Genomic DNA, 16,704 nt, shown 5'->3' with positions numbered 1-16,704 from the left:
TTTACTAAATTATTATTTAATTTAAATATATTTTAATATTTGTTTATAAAATATACTAAATAAATACAAAAATACTTAAAAATTATATCATTTTTTTAACTTATATAAAATATTATATTTCAATTATTAATATATATTTAAATTAAACATTTAATATTTTTTATTATTATTTTTTATTATTTTTAAATTTTGATAAATTAAATAATTTTTATTTATTAATTCTTCTCCATCGTCTTCTCCGACGCCGACGAGTCGCCGGCGGTGATAAAAATGGGCAATCTTGGTCTCATTGGAATCGTCTCGATGAGAGGAGTCGAACGGTGGTAGTCTCAGGCCGTGATTCGTCAAGACGGCGGCGAATCGACCCAACAAACATCACGGCAGAAATAAATTTAAAAGTTTTGGATCTCAGCAAAAACTTGATGAAAATGAGAAAGGTTGGTCTCGTTCGAATCTTCACGTCGAGGCGAATCTATTGGTGGTCGTCCCAGGCCAGAATTCATCCGGACGACGACGAATTGAAGCCAAGAAGCTTTGACGGTCGTGCTCAAAGCCCAGTCTTTCCGGTCGATGAAAGTTCAAATTAATGGTATGGATATCTTCGTCTTGAGGAGAGGATTCCAATGGTATAAGCCATGGTCGAAAATTCTTTCAGACGAGGATGGAATCATAGAGAGAAGATTCGGAATGAAATAGTATATATAATATATATACGATATATATAATGTATATATAAATAAATATAAATAAAAATATATTTAAATGACTTAAGATCTGGACCGTTTATTTTTTACATTCAAATATCAATGGTTGTTATAAGAAGGGTATAACGGTCAATTTAGCAAAAATTTAACGCTGTTAGGGTTCATCTAACGGAATGGGAGAGTATGCAACAATTTGGAAAACATAGGGGGTTTTTTGCCTATTCTTTTAACACAGGGGGTTTTTAGCTAAATTTTAAAAACACAGGAGGGTTTTATGCAATTTTCCCTTTATTTTTTCTGGCTGGGGCCGAGTGGCGAGGCACGGGGCCAAATACCAAAGTGGTGGATGGAAGGCGCATCGCATATATATAATTGGAAAAAAGGAGTGTGTGTGGTTGCTAAAGAAACCACTTATGGTTGCTAAATGTATGTATTAAATAAAAATGGCCCAAACCATTTACATGGGCCCTGCTCTGGATGGCCGAACAACTTTTGGCCCTTTGGGCCACCTATCCACTAAGACCCGACCCACCAGGTTTGACCCGCCGACCCTAGATATAAATAATCTACTGCAAACCCTAACCATTTTCCCCCTTCTTCTACTCGACTGCTCTTCTCCCCCTCTTCTCCTTCCCCAGTCGACTCCTTGGTTTCTCCCCTCACCGCCTTGTCTTCTGAGTTCGTCTGTTCTCCAGAAATGGCTGTTAATGAGCCATCAAAGGACAGCCGATATAAATGGCTGCTCCTTTGTGGCTCATGGTCAACGAAGTGAAAAACTCTCTCTCCTTTTCCCCTTTTCTGAAATACGCTAAAGCCTTTGTGGCCTCTAACCTTTGTGGTTCCTAAAACCTGTGTGGTATTCCTTTGTGGATTCCGGTGAACCTTTGTGGTTCGGAAAACCTTTGTGGTCTATCAGTTGTTCGAGCAACCGTGTAAGGGTTGCGGCCTTTGGCCTCTGTAGGCTTCGGGTCTTAAGGCTCCTAAGCCATATATCCGATAATTCGTCTATCTTCTTGTTCACTGTACTTAGTCTACTTCTGATTATTCCGCATTTCTGCTTCTTAGATTGATTGTAATTTATTATAGGAAAAGCCTGTAATATTAAGTATTTATAAATCTCTGTAATTGTGTAACGAGTTGTAAGTGTGCCGGAGATCGGTCCTCTCCTTACAGTATAACATGTGACATATTTAAATAGTTTACAGCGTGGGTTTATTGTAAGTAATATCACTTCAGAATGAGTAAATAGTCTGCATTTGCTTTTATAACTTGGCACTACTAATTATCCTCTTGTTAGAACCTAACTGAATAGTGAGAGCAAAGTTGCTGCGAAATGTCTACCTTGTTGTTGTTGGGTTTTCTTTTCTTGTCTTGAGTTCATATGTTCTGATGTAAGTGAAGTCCCAATAGGCATTCTAATGTTGGACTTGGGTGAAATGGGAAAATCACACATTTAAACATTGTCGGCCTATCTGCTTCTTTGAGTTATTGCACATGCTTCAGGAAGAACAAAGTACATTCAAAGAATGTAGTTGTGTGAACACCAAGGACATGCCCACACTTGGCCTGAAGATCATAAGCATCAACTATTGGGTGTACCAAGTTGTATGATGTAGTCTTTTCGGCAACCAGCTTGAATGAACTTTTCTACCTCCTATCTCAGTTGGCGACATCTATTGGTATCATGTTTGTACTCCTTATTGTATTTGAAAAAATATTTAGATTTGGGAAGTTGTGGTCCTTCCTCCAACCTTTGGGCTACTGCAGAGCAAGGTGTTTGTCTATGCTCATCAGCATCCATATTGGGCTAGTGATGAGTGAGTGAAATGCTCATTGTTAGGTCGATGGTATTCAACCATCCTCGTGGTTTCCCTCTATTTCTTCGAGAAGAGGTGGCTTCATAATCCCTTCTTTTATCATTGTGCTCAGCAGAGTGTGTTGAGGCTCTCCTGGTGAGAGTATTGTATTGCTCCCTTGGCCTGGGAGCCCCAAAGGCAGAGTTGATGGTCTTGATGATGAACTGGCAATGTTGCTAACAAAAGAGTGGGTTGGCTGCAGCAGGCAGGGCTATTGGATCAAGAGGGGAGCAGGGGTGTTGATATCCCCTAGTACGTGTTCTGGAAGTGGAACTACAAAACCTACTGCAGCAAGGAGAGAAGTGTTTCCCTAAAAAAAAGCTGTTGTCACACCCATTGTCTGAGTTGGTCATTTCGTATGTCTCCAGATCAAATCTCCCACAACCGGTGCCAATGATGCGTACCAAGATCCGACAGCATCACAATAATTGAAGGATCTTCATTGGAACTCTTAAGATCAAAGGAGGATTAAACTACAAAGAACTCGGATGCATATGTCATAATGGATTTACTAGAAAAGATAATTGAAAATTTTGAAACAGAGTAAGAGTTATGTTGAGATAGTTGAAGCGACTTGACAAAGTATCAAGTTAAAGTGGGAATAATGTGTGGAGGGCAAAATAGTGCAAGAAACTTGCTAAAAATCAAGAGAAAAGAGTGAGAGTACGTGAATAATACTTGATACCCTCATGACTGCACAATGACCTCTATTTATATGCCAATGGAGAGCAAAATTCAAAAGTTGTAGCAGCTGTGATACACCGTTTGAAAAAGTTGCATGAGTTAGATAACTAACAAAAGAAGAATATATTGCTATCAGTTTGCTAACCCGGAATCGGTGACTTCTTGGCCAAGCCCTTAGAGGTCACCCCCTAAGGGAGCATCACTTCGGGACTAGGCAAGGTCGCCGCCATTGTCACGCAGTAGAGGATTGAGGTTTTTTATAAGTTCGGATACCATTCTAGGCGAACATTGATGAAAAATTAGAATTTTAGTGTAAATGGACTAAAACAACTTTTTAAAATCTGCACAAGAGTAAAAATGTCCAAAAATTCGTCTGTGGTCATAACTTAAACGATTCTATAAGTTACTGAACCTAATTAAAAATACGTAAACATAATGAACTAAAATTGAATGTAGAGAAACTTATTGGACCAAAATAATCTTTTTCCATTAATTATATCAAGTAAATCAATTATTGTTTTAAAAGATGCAAATGGACATTACATTGCTTGAATCACCACAATTGGTGGGTGGGGGGGGGGGGGGGGGAGAAGGTACATCTTTCTAGAAGCACGAGTTTTTTTTGTAAATTTTCTTCCTTCACGCAGTTTATCAAAAAGAAAAAGAAGAAAAATTGATTTTGGCAAGTGATAAATTGCAACTAGTCCAATAAATTTGGAAGGATACTACGAGACATCTGAACAAATATCTGTTGGAGAAAAACTTAAAACTCATGTGATATATATTTCCGTGGAACTGGAATCCGGTGGCTGTCTAGCCGACTCGACCAACCTACTACGCAAATATCTGTCAAAATAATTAAGAAAGAGAGCGAGAGAAAATAAAAATAAAAATAAAATTAAAATCAATAAGATAAAGTAGAATGCAGATATAACTGGCAATGGCTCAATGAACCAGTGTCCGATTTTAACGAAACCTCTCCCTCGGTTTTGTCCTCCATGGTGGTAGGATTTTATGTTGAAGTTTGAAATGGCAACGGCTAAAACCTCTGGGTTCTCCCTCTCCACGGATGCAGTGGCTGGTACTCCGTCTTTGGCCGCTTTCATAGAAAGGACTGATTATAATCGCGTGGGTAATGCAAAACACTGGCCGCCCTTATCCTTATCCTCGGTAAGATTTGGCTTAAGAATTAAAGTGAGAGAGGTTTTATCGTCCTCACCGTGGTCCCCTCCCGTCACCCTGCCCGACATCAATGGTAACGGCATTTCAGTTCCCTCCAAAATTCGGACTCAGACTGACTCCGAGCAGCGTGATTCCATATCGCTGCTTAACGAGAGGATTCGGCGTGAGCACTGCAATAGAGAATCTCAGTCCACCAGGCCGACCATGGACTCGGAAGAGGCCGACATGTATATTCGACTGGTGAAGGAGCAGCAGCAGAGGGGTCTGCAGAAACTGAAGGGGGACAGAAGAGGCGGCGCTTCAGGTGCCTTCAGTTATATGGTGGACCCTTATACCCTCCGTTCTGGCGACTATGTTGTGCACAAAAAAGTTGGCGTTGGACGATTTGTCGGTGTCAAATTTGATGTTTCTAAAGCTTCCTCCGAGCCTATTGAGTATGTTTTCATAGAGTACGCCGATGGAATGGCAAAACTACCTGTTAAGCAGGCATCGCGTATGCTCTACCGCTATAATCTGTAGGTTCCTTTTTTTTTTTAAATTATTATTTGCACGTTTTACTGAACTCATAACTTGTTAATGCTCACTAAAATTGTGTGTTGTTATACTTGAAACGCGGTGCAATAGTTCAACATTGTACAAGGATTACAGAATTACAACTCAAGTACTCTATTTATTCATGCCCCAGCTTTGTCGTTTTCAAGTTATGCTGCTATTGTCTAATTTATTAGAAGTACCTACAAAATTAGTAAGACATTTGTTCTTTGAGTTACTTGACGTTTTTCTAAATGTTATGTGTCACATGATTGGGCTGTGGATTTCTAAATGTCATGTGTCGCATGATAGGTCCTTGAAACATGTTCCTCGATTACTTAAGATTGTTGGAAGAAAAATTGGCTTTTATCGTACTTTACAAAAACTCTACACTTTTTGTATTTACAGGCTGCAGAATTAGGTTATGATTTATTGCCATGACCAATTACCATAATCAACTACAAGGAAATTACATAAAGCAATGTAGACACTACTAACTTTCTGTTTTCTGCACAGTCCAAATGAAACCAAAAAGCCACGAACTCTAAGCAAATTGAGTGATACTAGTGCATGGGAGAGGAGAAGGATAAAGGGTAAAGTTGCTGTTCAGAAAATGGTTGTTGACCTCATGGAGTTGTATCTCCATAGACTCAAACAGAGACGGCTCCCCTACCCAAAGAGTCCTGCCATGGCTGACTTCGCAGCTCAATTTCCATACGAGCCAACTCCTGATCAAAAACAGGTAAGAAGGATGTATTTCTGTTTGTTACTTTCAGAAATTATTAAATTGTTGGAAGTTGGAACTTTTCTACCCAAGATAAATCTTAGTCCACCAGTGACACTTAATATACTTCCATGTGCACATGTCAGATATATGCCAGAATTTTTTTGCATAATAGTGAAGTCTTTCTCAGTTTTTCATTTGGAAGATTGTTGTGCATTTGAAGTATCTCCTCATGTTGCATCTGTTTTTCAACTAAATTGAAATAGTGTTCATATTTCCACATGTAGCTGGAATGGTTGATGCTCATTTCTCTCACAATTTAGATTCTCACCTTAGGCGTTCATGGATGTGGAAAGAGATTTGACAGAGAGGGAAAACCCAATGGACCGTTTGATTTGCGGGGATGTAGGTTTTGGTAAAACTGAAGTTGCACTGCGTGCTATATTTTGTGTGGTCTCAGCTGGCAAGCAGGCTATGGTTTTAGCCCCGACAATAGTGCTGGCGAAACAACATTTTGATGTTATTTCAGAGCGGTTCTCTAGATATCATAATATCAAGGTCGGACTTCTAAGTAGGTTTCAGGTACGAGAGATCTATGTCAATTTTCTGATTCTCAATTTACTACAGGCATATGCCCGTTGATGTCTCCCAGATTGCCATCCATGTGATTTCTTCTAAAATTTTCCCCATGCAAGTTCATTTGTATCAACCAGTTCGCATAAACTAGTGCTTACATAACTTCTATCCTTTCATTTTAAGATAAAATATTTACCCAATTTTAACTGTCAATTTCCCCTGCTTCCTTGTTCAAAATGGAAACTTCATACATCCAGAAGGTAACTGTGAGTTCGATTAGCTTGTTTTTTCAGTTTCGTTTGACTAAAAGGTAGACTACTTATCATGATAGCATCATTAATATAATCAAACAATTGGAGTTGTTCTAGATAACTTGTATGTAGTATTTTCCCAAATACAGGACTTTAGCCTCTTAATAGATATAAAAAAAAAATTTAGGGGTGGGGATTAGGGTTTAGAGATTAGTACTCTGGTTTAGGTTTAGGATTTAAGATTTTTAGTTAGTATTTAGGGTCTAGGTGTTTCATTTTAAAGGGTCCAGGGTTCACTGCTTGAGGTTGGGATTTAAGGTTTGGGGTTTTGTCTTTAAGGCTTGGGGTTTAGTTGTTCCAGATCCTATTCAGATTTTATGGTTGGCTCTTTTGTAGGGTTCAGGGTTTGAAATTCTTTGTTTTGTGCCACATGTTAGGTCTGGGGCTAGGGCATGATGCTTGGGCATTTTAGGGGCTTGAGGTTAAGGTTTCATTTTTTTTTTGTGTGTGTTTACAACTGAGTTTAAATTTGCACAAGAGAAACGTAAATAAGGAATACTTCCTCCCTTACAATTTATGGATCTAAACGATGGAAATAACCAATCTAATCTAAGAATAGATGTTAAATGTCTACAGGGCTGACGACCAGACCACTAGAAAAGTTTTGATAAGCAATTATCAAAGAAGTGGATGTTGCCTTCTCTCAGAATATGCTGCCATTGGACCTCTACAATCTTGCTGCAATTGATAATTATTTGTTAAAGTTGTTGTGTAATCCTATTGCAATGTCCTAGCTGCCTTGTTTAAGACGTATGGTTTGGGGCACACAGTTCGTGTTTTAGGATCCTGTGTTGGCCTTCTGGCTTGGGCTTTGGATTCAAGTTTGAGTGTGGATTTTGTTTGAGGCTTGGGGTCTAGGGATTTGGGTTTGCTTGGATCTCAACATTTATTAATATTTTTATACCCTTACATATACTGATTGGTTCCTGAAATTGTAGCAAATTTATGCTTAAAACTTCTCATATTAGGCTAGCAGCTCATTGCTAACAAGGTCATATTTGTCCCTAAATGTTTGTCTTACAATTTATTTTACTGCTTTATTTTCTGGAATGCATAATAGTGTATCCTGTTACTTCCTCTGCTCTTTGATAAGATATGATATAGAATACTCTAACTTCTTATTGCTGTGGGTCCATCTGGTTGAATCATGAAGACCAAGTCAGAGAAAGAGACACATCTACAGATGATTAAACATGGTGATTTGAACATTATAGTTGGGACTCACTCATTACTGGGGGACCGTGTTGTATATAATAACCTTGGCCTTCTTGTTGTTGATGAGGAACAGGTTTCGCCTCTTTCTTCTCTTTTATAGATAGCAGACAATTTCATGTTGTCACCTTCATCATTGTGCATTTATCTGTTCATCTTAAATTACTTATTGAGGCCTAAAAGAAGAAATATTTACTGCTAATTTTTTGGTGATGTGGATCTCCCATTTATGTGATAGCAAAGATGTCTCTTTATTTACCTTCTTCTTGCATATTGCAAATTTCAATCTCAATCAAAACTGGGGCAAATTAACATTTTATAATTTTTTGTTAAAATCATCATTTTCCAGGATATTTGATCTTCTTGAAATTTGAAATGCTTTATAAAACTGAAGTTCTAATTTGATTTGTCAAATTACCACCTCGCTCATTTAATTTTAAAGCTTCTTGTATTAAGTATTAAGTCTATTCTCAAACATTTAGCAGGTAATATGCATTGAGGATTATTGTAACAATGGAATAGTTAGAGAGATTAAGTAGTGAGTGTTTCTCTTATTCTCTAACAGTGCAAGTTTTTAAATGAGATAGTTATAATATGGTATCAGATGTTAAATGAGGTGGTTATTCAACATGGTATCAAACTTAAACCAAACAGAAGATCCTAAGTTCAAATATCAAGTTCACCTATCTATGAAAAAGAATTCCACGTGCTTTCACAGAATATTATGTTTGGATTTGTTTTTAGAGTTGATTTAAAATAATCTAAAATAAGTGTTGTATGTTTGATGTTGTATTGTCAGATCATATCACTCATATATATTTATATATATGTGTGTGTATATATACATGTATTTATGCCAAAACAGATAAAAACGCCATGATATGGTGTTTTTGTATGAAAACAAACATTGAGTGTGTTTTAGTCCATTCTGGAGATAGCCAAAAAACAAAACCAAACAAAGCACCTTGTTTGGTTTTGTTTTCATTTCAATTTTCAGTATTTCCAAGTGAGTTTTCGTATTGAATTTTGTGTAAGAAATGAAAATATGTTTGGATTAGTATTTTTTGTGATAGGTTTTCTTACGAAAAAACATAATAGAATGAAATGTGTTTGAATTAGAATGTTTTGTAATAATTTTTGTACGAAAAGACGTGATAGAATGAAAGTACGTTTGGATTAGGATGTTTTGTGATAGCTTTTATATGAAAAAGCATGTTAGAATTAACGTGTTTGGATTAAGATGTCTGCGAAGTTTTTATTTTGAACGAAAAGACTAATATTATGGGATAGTTTTTGGTATGAGAAAACGTGATAGAATAGATTTTTTGGTATAGTGCTTTCACTAGAAATAGAACCATGTACTTTTGTCTCCTTCATATGAAGATGGAAATGTGTAACCTTGGATACAAGAACACAGTTTTAATGTGTTTTGCTGATCCATGCCCGTATCCACGAAAGAGTAACTGAGTTCAGCTATAAAATAACTATTGACAAGCGTCTTTCTCCTTTAACATAGTAAATTGGTTAAACTAGTGACTATACTCTCTAGTCTGCTACAAGAGTTCTGTAAGAGAACTTCAGTTTTTTTAATTTGGACATCTGTTTCTTCAAGCCATGAATCCAGCCAAATAGGGCAGACATCTATTACAAGAACAAACATGTAAGTGAAACTGAAAAGTGGGACACAAAGCATGGGGCTATAAGCATCCTGCCCACGCAAATTACCCCTAGTGCCATCAATTCGCAAGCGAACTACTGCACTCCTGCAATATTTAGCCCACGTCAACTAGTTTGGCAGAAAATAGTTAACTTTTAGCTTGTTAGCATCAACCTCTGGCAGGATTATCCGTGAAAGAGATTAAATTATAAATAAGCACTCGAGTAAAATCATCCTGATGATTGGAGTAGAACTATTCTAGTAGGAACTTAGGTTGCAAATCCAAGTTTGTCTATGCGAGCGGATCTAAATGTAATAGTGTGTATAATTTATTTCTTATGTGTAATACTAGTCGACAGGAACTCATCTTGATTTATGTTACATTCAAATTGATCCGGAACTGAAGCATAAAGGCATAGGGGTTTGGAAAACATCTAGACCTAAACCCTAAAACCATAACATACCAAGTGCTAGGAGTCAATCATTGACTTTTCTTCATGAATCATGCCAAAAGCCATAAGATACCAGTGGCCTTTGAGGTCAGATTGCTTGGTGGACGTCGGATGGTATTCTCAGCAGGGCTTTGAAGTAGTACTACCAATCTTTAAATTGCTCACTAGGTTTAAAAGAACATGGTGCATCTATGGGAGAGCTCCTGAAAGTAGGCAATGGCTTTCTCTTCTTTTCTGTGTTTCTCCAAAGCAACTTTTGAATCTATAGGATTTCTATGGTCTATGTTGTTCAAACTTCCAATGCTTGTATCCCATTTTGCTTTCCAGAGATTTGGAGTCAAACAGAAAGAGAAGATTGCTTCACTTAAAACTTCTGTCGATGTGCTCACTCTTTCAGCAACACCTATTCCAAGAACACTTTATTTAGCTTTGACTGGGTTCCGTGATGCCAGGTAATCTCCTTCATTATACACTACTTGATCTGCCTTGTGAAACCTGCAATATCCTGTGCCAGTGAATGTGGGGCCGAGATAAGTATAGTGAGATTGATTTTGGTTAAATGGAAGAGATAAAGTCCTGTTACGATGAAAATAATAGAAATCTTGATCAAATCTAGGAATTGTTTGGTTGCAGACTGCATTATTATGTTGATAAATATGGACCTATATTCTGATGGAGCATCCCTGCAACTCTGGCTTTTTGACATCCCAATTTTTCTTTGATGGCTAATGATACCTTTTTCATGATTTTACTTGGAAAATATTTATTTGTAATAACTTTTTGTACAAATGCAGTTTAATATCAACACCACCTCCGGAGAGGGTTCCAATAAGAACCCATCTTTCAGCATACACGAAAGAGAAAGTTCTATCTGCAATCAGGCATGAGTTAGACCGTGATGGCCAAATTTTCTATGTTTTGCCTCGTATCAAGGGTAATTCCAATACAGATGTTTCAATTGTCTACTTATACGCATGTCTGCATATATCAGAATTGGCAGAATCATAAGATTTACATTCCGCAGGGCTTGAAGAGGTTATGGAATTTTTGGCACAATCATTTCCAAATGTTGGAATTGCTATAGCTCATGGAAAGGTGATCTTTCTTTACATTGTGAATTTGATAAATATAATCCAAATTTGGGAGAGATGAATGGAGGAAAGGTTGTCCGAAGTACATTGTCCTTGCAGGGGTTTCTCATTTCTACCATTCAAATGGAAGAGGTTTTTCTGATCATCAAGTATTTATCCATAAATTTACTGATAAAAATGTATATGAATGACTACGAAGTTCCACCATCCATATAGAATAGGGATGGCAACAAGTCAAGTTTGGAGTAGGTTGTCAAAATACATGATCCGACCTAGAGCACAGCCAGGACACAAACCCGAACCTTATGCTTGAACCTCTTTCACCTTCACTATAATTTTAAATTTTAAAACATTAAAAAAATAAACTTTCAAATATAAATTTAGAAAATAACATCCTCATGGCTTTGTAAATGTGAGAAGCTTATATCTCTAACAAATAACCTTTTTTTACTAATTATATGTGCATGTTTTATCTTTTACATTTTACAAACATAGTTGCTACTTTCATATATATTAAAGTGTCAACTAGATTTATTATGTTACATTATTACTTTGGTTCAAAGAGTATTATATTTATGTGTACATGTGAGTGTATAATGTATATATAGTACATTTAGTTGTATATATTTATTGATATTAAATATGAATAATAAATGTAAAAGATACATAAACAAAAATTGGCTTGGGTTATGGTTGGGCCCAATCCGAGAACTAAAACTCAATATCTGCCTTGAGCCCCACTCATAGTTTCATAACCTGGGATTTGAAGCTGATCCAGGTTAAACCCAACCCAATTGCAATTCCTAGTTTAAACTTGAATGATAACAGAAAAAAAGTGTCATTTTTAACTCATAACTAGGACATGATATTATATGATATAAAAGCTTTTTCCATCAGTTTTACTCACTGATACACCAAAATCCAAACAATAATATTACACTGGTTGCTTTTCAGTAAAAGTAATCTGGCCAGTTTCATTTCATGTCAGACAACCATGTTTCTTGTAACAAAGTGGTTGTTCTAAGATTTATTAGTAAGTACTTTGTATTAAGCCATAAGTACTATATATACTAGCAACATTAGCATAGTTACCAAATTTGTTGTTAAGTTTCCTTGCAAGTCATCTGGCCATAAAAATGTCTCCACGGTTGGGGAAAGGTAATGCTTGGTGGACCTTTTCCTTCTATGGAGATGATTGAAGCTTTGTTGTATATGTCCATCCTCTACCCAGTTTTCATTAGTGAACTCTGTAATATCAAATTTAATTGGTGCCACCTCCTTTGATGCTAAACTTTATTCTTTCTGTCAACAGTAATCATTAATAAATTAGAATCGTAAGGCAGAAGGAATTGTCATAGTGAAGCCAGAAACGTCAACATTTTTACACAAACCACCACTGCATTTTGTAAAATTACACACACCAAAAAACGTGAACATCATTACACAAACTATACCCCTCCTTTTTTGCTTTTTTGATGAAAGGGTGGTTTTTGTGATTATGCAAAAGGCAGAGGTGTTTTGTAATTATCCCTAAAGTTAATAGTCTGATGCTTTCTACAAGTGGCATTCTATTCTCACTGTTTCATTTGCAGATCCAAGTTGCTTCTTGTTTCCATATTCTTTATGTTTTCAGAGGCCTTTAAGATGTTACACTTTAGTGTAGTGGTGAAGTAGCTTTAACGTCCACAGTTCTGCACTTGTATTGATAAAAGTGTTGTTCTACAACTGCAACTGTAAGTCAACCTTTCTTTTGCAGCAATACTCAAGACAGCTCGAGGAAACCATGGAAAAATTTGCGCAGGGACATATTAAGATTTTAATATGCACAAATATAGTTGAAAGTGGACTTGACATTCAGAACGCAAACACCATTGTAATTCAAGACGTTCAGCAATTTGGCCTTGCACAGTTGTATCAGGTTTTGCTGTCTGCTCCATATTTTCTCTAGTCTTTATTGAAACTTCCCAAGTAGATAGAACTGGCGATAAAATTATCCTCAGTTAAAATTTAAGGTTGCCACTGGAGAGTATTCTTCTTCATCCGCTTGCCACTGAGATTAGTAATTCATATTCTGCTATAGTTCCCTTAATCAAGAGCTACTTAATGCCAGTTCAGTAGTTCTTCTTGTTTCTTCCTGGTGTCAGAATTTTTTTTTGGGAGAAGTTTCTTGTCTTCCTCACTTTAGACTAAGAGCTCTTGACATTCTGAAGCTGAATATTTCTATCAGCAAAGCAGGATAAACATTGAACCAAAAGATGTACAACCAGTATACAGTGAAAATATATCTAGTTTAACTCCGGAAGGCTGAAAATTTGTAGGCTACTTTTTTGATACCCTATCATTTGTAACATGATGATTGGATATTGCTTAAGATTTGCGTCTTTATTGTCCAGTTGCGTGGAAGGGTGGGCCGAGCAGATAAGGAGGCTCATGCGTACTTATTTTACCCGGATAAGTCATTGCTTTCTGATCAGGCACTTGTATGGTCCGCTTCGATTATTCTTGTATCAGTTGTAACAATTTACTGAAATCAACAAATACTGTTATGCAATCTTTTGCTGCTTCCTACATATTCGTAGATTTTCTTTCCCGTATTTCACTTTTTCATTGATTTCTGGTGTATTTCTTGTTTGTTTAAATTCATAATAGCACTTGCACTTTGGCTTTTCAGGAGAGGCTTGCTGCTCTAGAAGAATGTCGAGGTCTTGGCCAAGGTTTTCAACTTGCAGAAAGAGACATGGCTATTAGAGGCTTTGGTAACATTTTTGGTGAGCAACAAACGGGGGATGTTGGAAACGTTGGGATTGATCTTTTCTTTGAAATGCTTTTCGAAAGTCTTTCCAAGGTATGTAGATCCAGTTATATTGTTATGCATAAATTCCAAAATGTAGGTCTTCTTGCTTGTTGCAAACAAGACGAACCATTCTTGTATATTATACTTTACTAGTAGCCCATTCATATTTACATTTTTAACCCTATAGAATATATATATATATATATATATATATATGAAAGGCGTGCAATTAGGTCCTAGGAATCGGCCGTAAATGCAAAATCTTCCGTTACTCCTAAAAATCCTCTAACAAATATCACCGGTTTCTCCAAATAATCTCCTACTGATTGCTGGTTAACAGTTCTTAATTCTGACAAACCAGTCTCTAAATTGTTTTTTACGAAGTACTTCAGATTATGACAATTTAGATGAACTGCCTAGAAATATTTCTCCAATGGACAGTAAACTTTTTCTTTTTTCAATTTCCAGGTAGATGAACATCGCATAGTATCTGTTCCTTACCAGTCAGTGCAGGTATTGCTTACTTGCATCATGACCTCACCCAAAAAAGTTATGTTTTATGTTACAATTAAAAGCTGCCTTTTATGCTATAAAACTGTGTGATCTCTTTGGTGATATCAATGTGTATTCTTGTTTAAATGTTCCTATTGGTATTTCTAAAACTCTTCAATTTATTAGGCATTACCATTTAGTATTATGGTATTGGGACCAAAAAATGATACTCTATGTTAGGTGCAAAAAAGTGTTGGGTTCGGAAATAAGTGCGTTCTAATGTGTTTTGAAGGGTTTGAGAAAGGACTACTATATGTTAATACTTCATCCGCTGCAAGTCTCATTGTTACAGCAATTTAGAATTGGATGACCCGAATTTACTGCAGCATAATAATTATCGTGTCTCATCTGTTATTGTACCATCAAAAGCCTTCTTCCGGAGAAATTTTGAGGAACCCAGGACACAACTCTAATGCTAGTTAATGTGGCATGCCAAGTCTGTGGCTTATATTCGATTGAGCTGACTAGGGATATCTTTTTCGTATCTAGAAAAGTGGAGCCTTGAAATGTGCAAAAACAACTATATGATCGTCCAAATAAAATTTATTTTTGCAGCTAAGCATGAAACTAACCAACTGATTTGGAGTTCTTCAGTTTAGTTGGCCTTGTTGAAATATGGAGTTGTACTACCACGGTACCACCCATTCATCTTCTGTATTTCACTCATGGATAAACAAAGGTTATGATCCTATATTACATAGCTGGCAACTCGGAATATTTGAATTCTTTTTGCACTTTGCATTTCTCATTATATTTTCATTATTGATGATAGTATATAAGAATAACTTAAGCCCTCTTATATTTGTGCCTACACAGTTTAATATGAATTTGAACCCTCATCTCCCGTCTGAATACATAAATTATCTGGAGAATCCCTTGGAAACAATCAATGAAGCTGAGAACGCTGCTGAGAAAGACATCTGGAATCTAATTCAGTTTACTGAGAATCTGCGCCGCCAATATGGGAAAGAGCCTTACTCCATGGAAATTCTGTTGAAGAAACTATATATCAGGAGAATGGCTGCAGATTTGGGAATTACAAAAATATATACTTCAGGTAAAATAGTTGTCATGAAAACAAAAATGAGTAAAAAGGTTTTCAAGCTGATGATTGATTCGATGGCATCTGAAATACACCGAACTTCTCTTGTTTTCGAGGATGGATTAATCAAGGTATGTTAAGACTTTCTTTCTGAATTTAGTTATAGAGGAATGAAAAATAAGTGAAGAAGAGTTGAGTACTTAAGTAGTTGGTCTTCTTTATGTTGCCATTGCGTAAGTCTTTTAGTTTGGAGTGCATCAGCGAAGGTGAAATATATAGCCTACTTGTACTATCTGTTAGGTGAGTTAATTTGTCTAGGATCACACTGAGGAATTATGTCCACTCATCTATGTTGACGTGGTGGATGTGCTCCTTACATGGGTAGTTAGTGTGAATGTTTATAACATTACTTGTCATGCCACCTATCTATCAATTTTCTTCCCATATTTCACATATTTGATTTCTATTGATTTAGGCTGAACTGCTTTTGGAGCTACCAAGAGAACAGTTGCTCAACTGGATCTTCCAATGTATAGCTGAACTCTATGCGTCACTGCCGGCCTTAATAAAATATTAGTTTGCAGTACGGCATAGTAATTACCCATCTTGCGAGCGCCTTACATTCTGCGATGTACTTCTATTTGGTGGATCCTAAATTAAAATTAAAGCCCAAAAGCTCTTACCAAACTGAAGGAGATCATAGAAAAATGGAAACCAAAGGTTGAATGCTACAGTGAATCTTGAACTTGTTTCAAGGTATGGTGCATTACTAAAACTCGGAGAAAAGCATTCTTAGTTGGTGATTCTGATCTATGTCTTGCGCCTTTTTCTCTTTCAGGATTTTGTTGAATGTCTTGGTCTCGTGAAGCATATTGTCTTCAAAGATTCGAGCCCGAAGATTATATTACTGTCCCTACACATCTTTGAATCATTACCGTCAAAGACAGAGCAGTTTATTAGTTCTTGAGGCTTAACTTGGTCATTTTAGGCTTGAGCAGTGAAGTATCTATTCCTGCTCCCGTGATGGATGACTTCTTGAAATTTATATGGTTAATCATGTGAAATGGATTCCTCATGGAGGGAGCCTTGCTTCACTGGTGAACTCAACTGTTCGCTAACCTCACTGTACACTAATGAAACAACTAACATTAGTTTGCGGTCTGCAAATATACTGAGCAGTTTATCTCGTGGGTCGCTAACAGATGAGTCTACCAGCAGTCTGACTAACGTGTATTTTAAGTCGAAGTGCTAATACTATTAGGTGCAAGAATGGTAAAATGATGTTGTAGCCCTTCATACAATTATGATAAACATCCTGATGATGTTGACATCCAAT

At 36.6% G+C, this 16,704-nt stretch overlaps 1 protein-coding gene across 4 annotated transcripts; it reads left to right on the top strand.

Annotated features, from left to right (window-relative positions):
- Nucleotides 1-4,060: 4,060 nt before the first annotated feature.
- LOC105177501 (DEAD/DEAH box helicase) lies at nt 4,061-16,703 on the top strand. Of its 4 annotated transcripts, XM_011100689.3 has the most exons (14): nt 4,068-4,941; nt 5,474-5,699; nt 6,018-6,263; nt 7,722-7,856; nt 10,217-10,341; nt 10,684-10,823; nt 10,914-10,984; nt 12,737-12,898; nt 13,374-13,460; nt 13,652-13,825; nt 14,243-14,287; nt 15,143-15,499; nt 15,844-16,124; nt 16,207-16,703. In XM_011100689.3, exons 1-13 carry the CDS (start codon nt 4,259-4,261, stop codon nt 15,943-15,945), a joined length of 2,553 nt encoding a protein of 850 aa, XP_011098991.2. In that variant the 5' UTR covers nt 4,068-4,258; the 3' UTR covers nt 15,946-16,124; nt 16,207-16,703. The 4 variants fall into 4 exon arrangements, with proteins under 4 accessions (XP_088741045.1, XP_088741043.1, XP_088741044.1 ...); XM_088884919.1 differs by lacking the exons at nt 15,844-16,124; nt 16,207-16,703 and adding an exon at nt 14,882-15,005 and having other exon boundaries at nt 4,061-4,941; nt 15,143-15,281; XM_088884917.1 differs by lacking the exon at nt 7,722-7,856 and having other exon boundaries at nt 4,065-4,941.
- Nucleotide 16,704: the final 1 nt, after the last annotated feature.

This window comes from Sesamum indicum, linkage group LG9 (assembly GCF_026168435.1).
Source record: "Sesamum indicum cultivar Baizhima isolate 11 linkage group LG9, ASM2616843v1, whole genome shotgun sequence".
Lineage (NCBI taxonomy): Eukaryota > Viridiplantae > Streptophyta > Magnoliopsida > Lamiales > Pedaliaceae > Sesamum > Sesamum indicum.
Note: the sequence above shows the minus strand (reverse complement) of the source record. Positions and strands in the feature narration are given on the sequence as shown.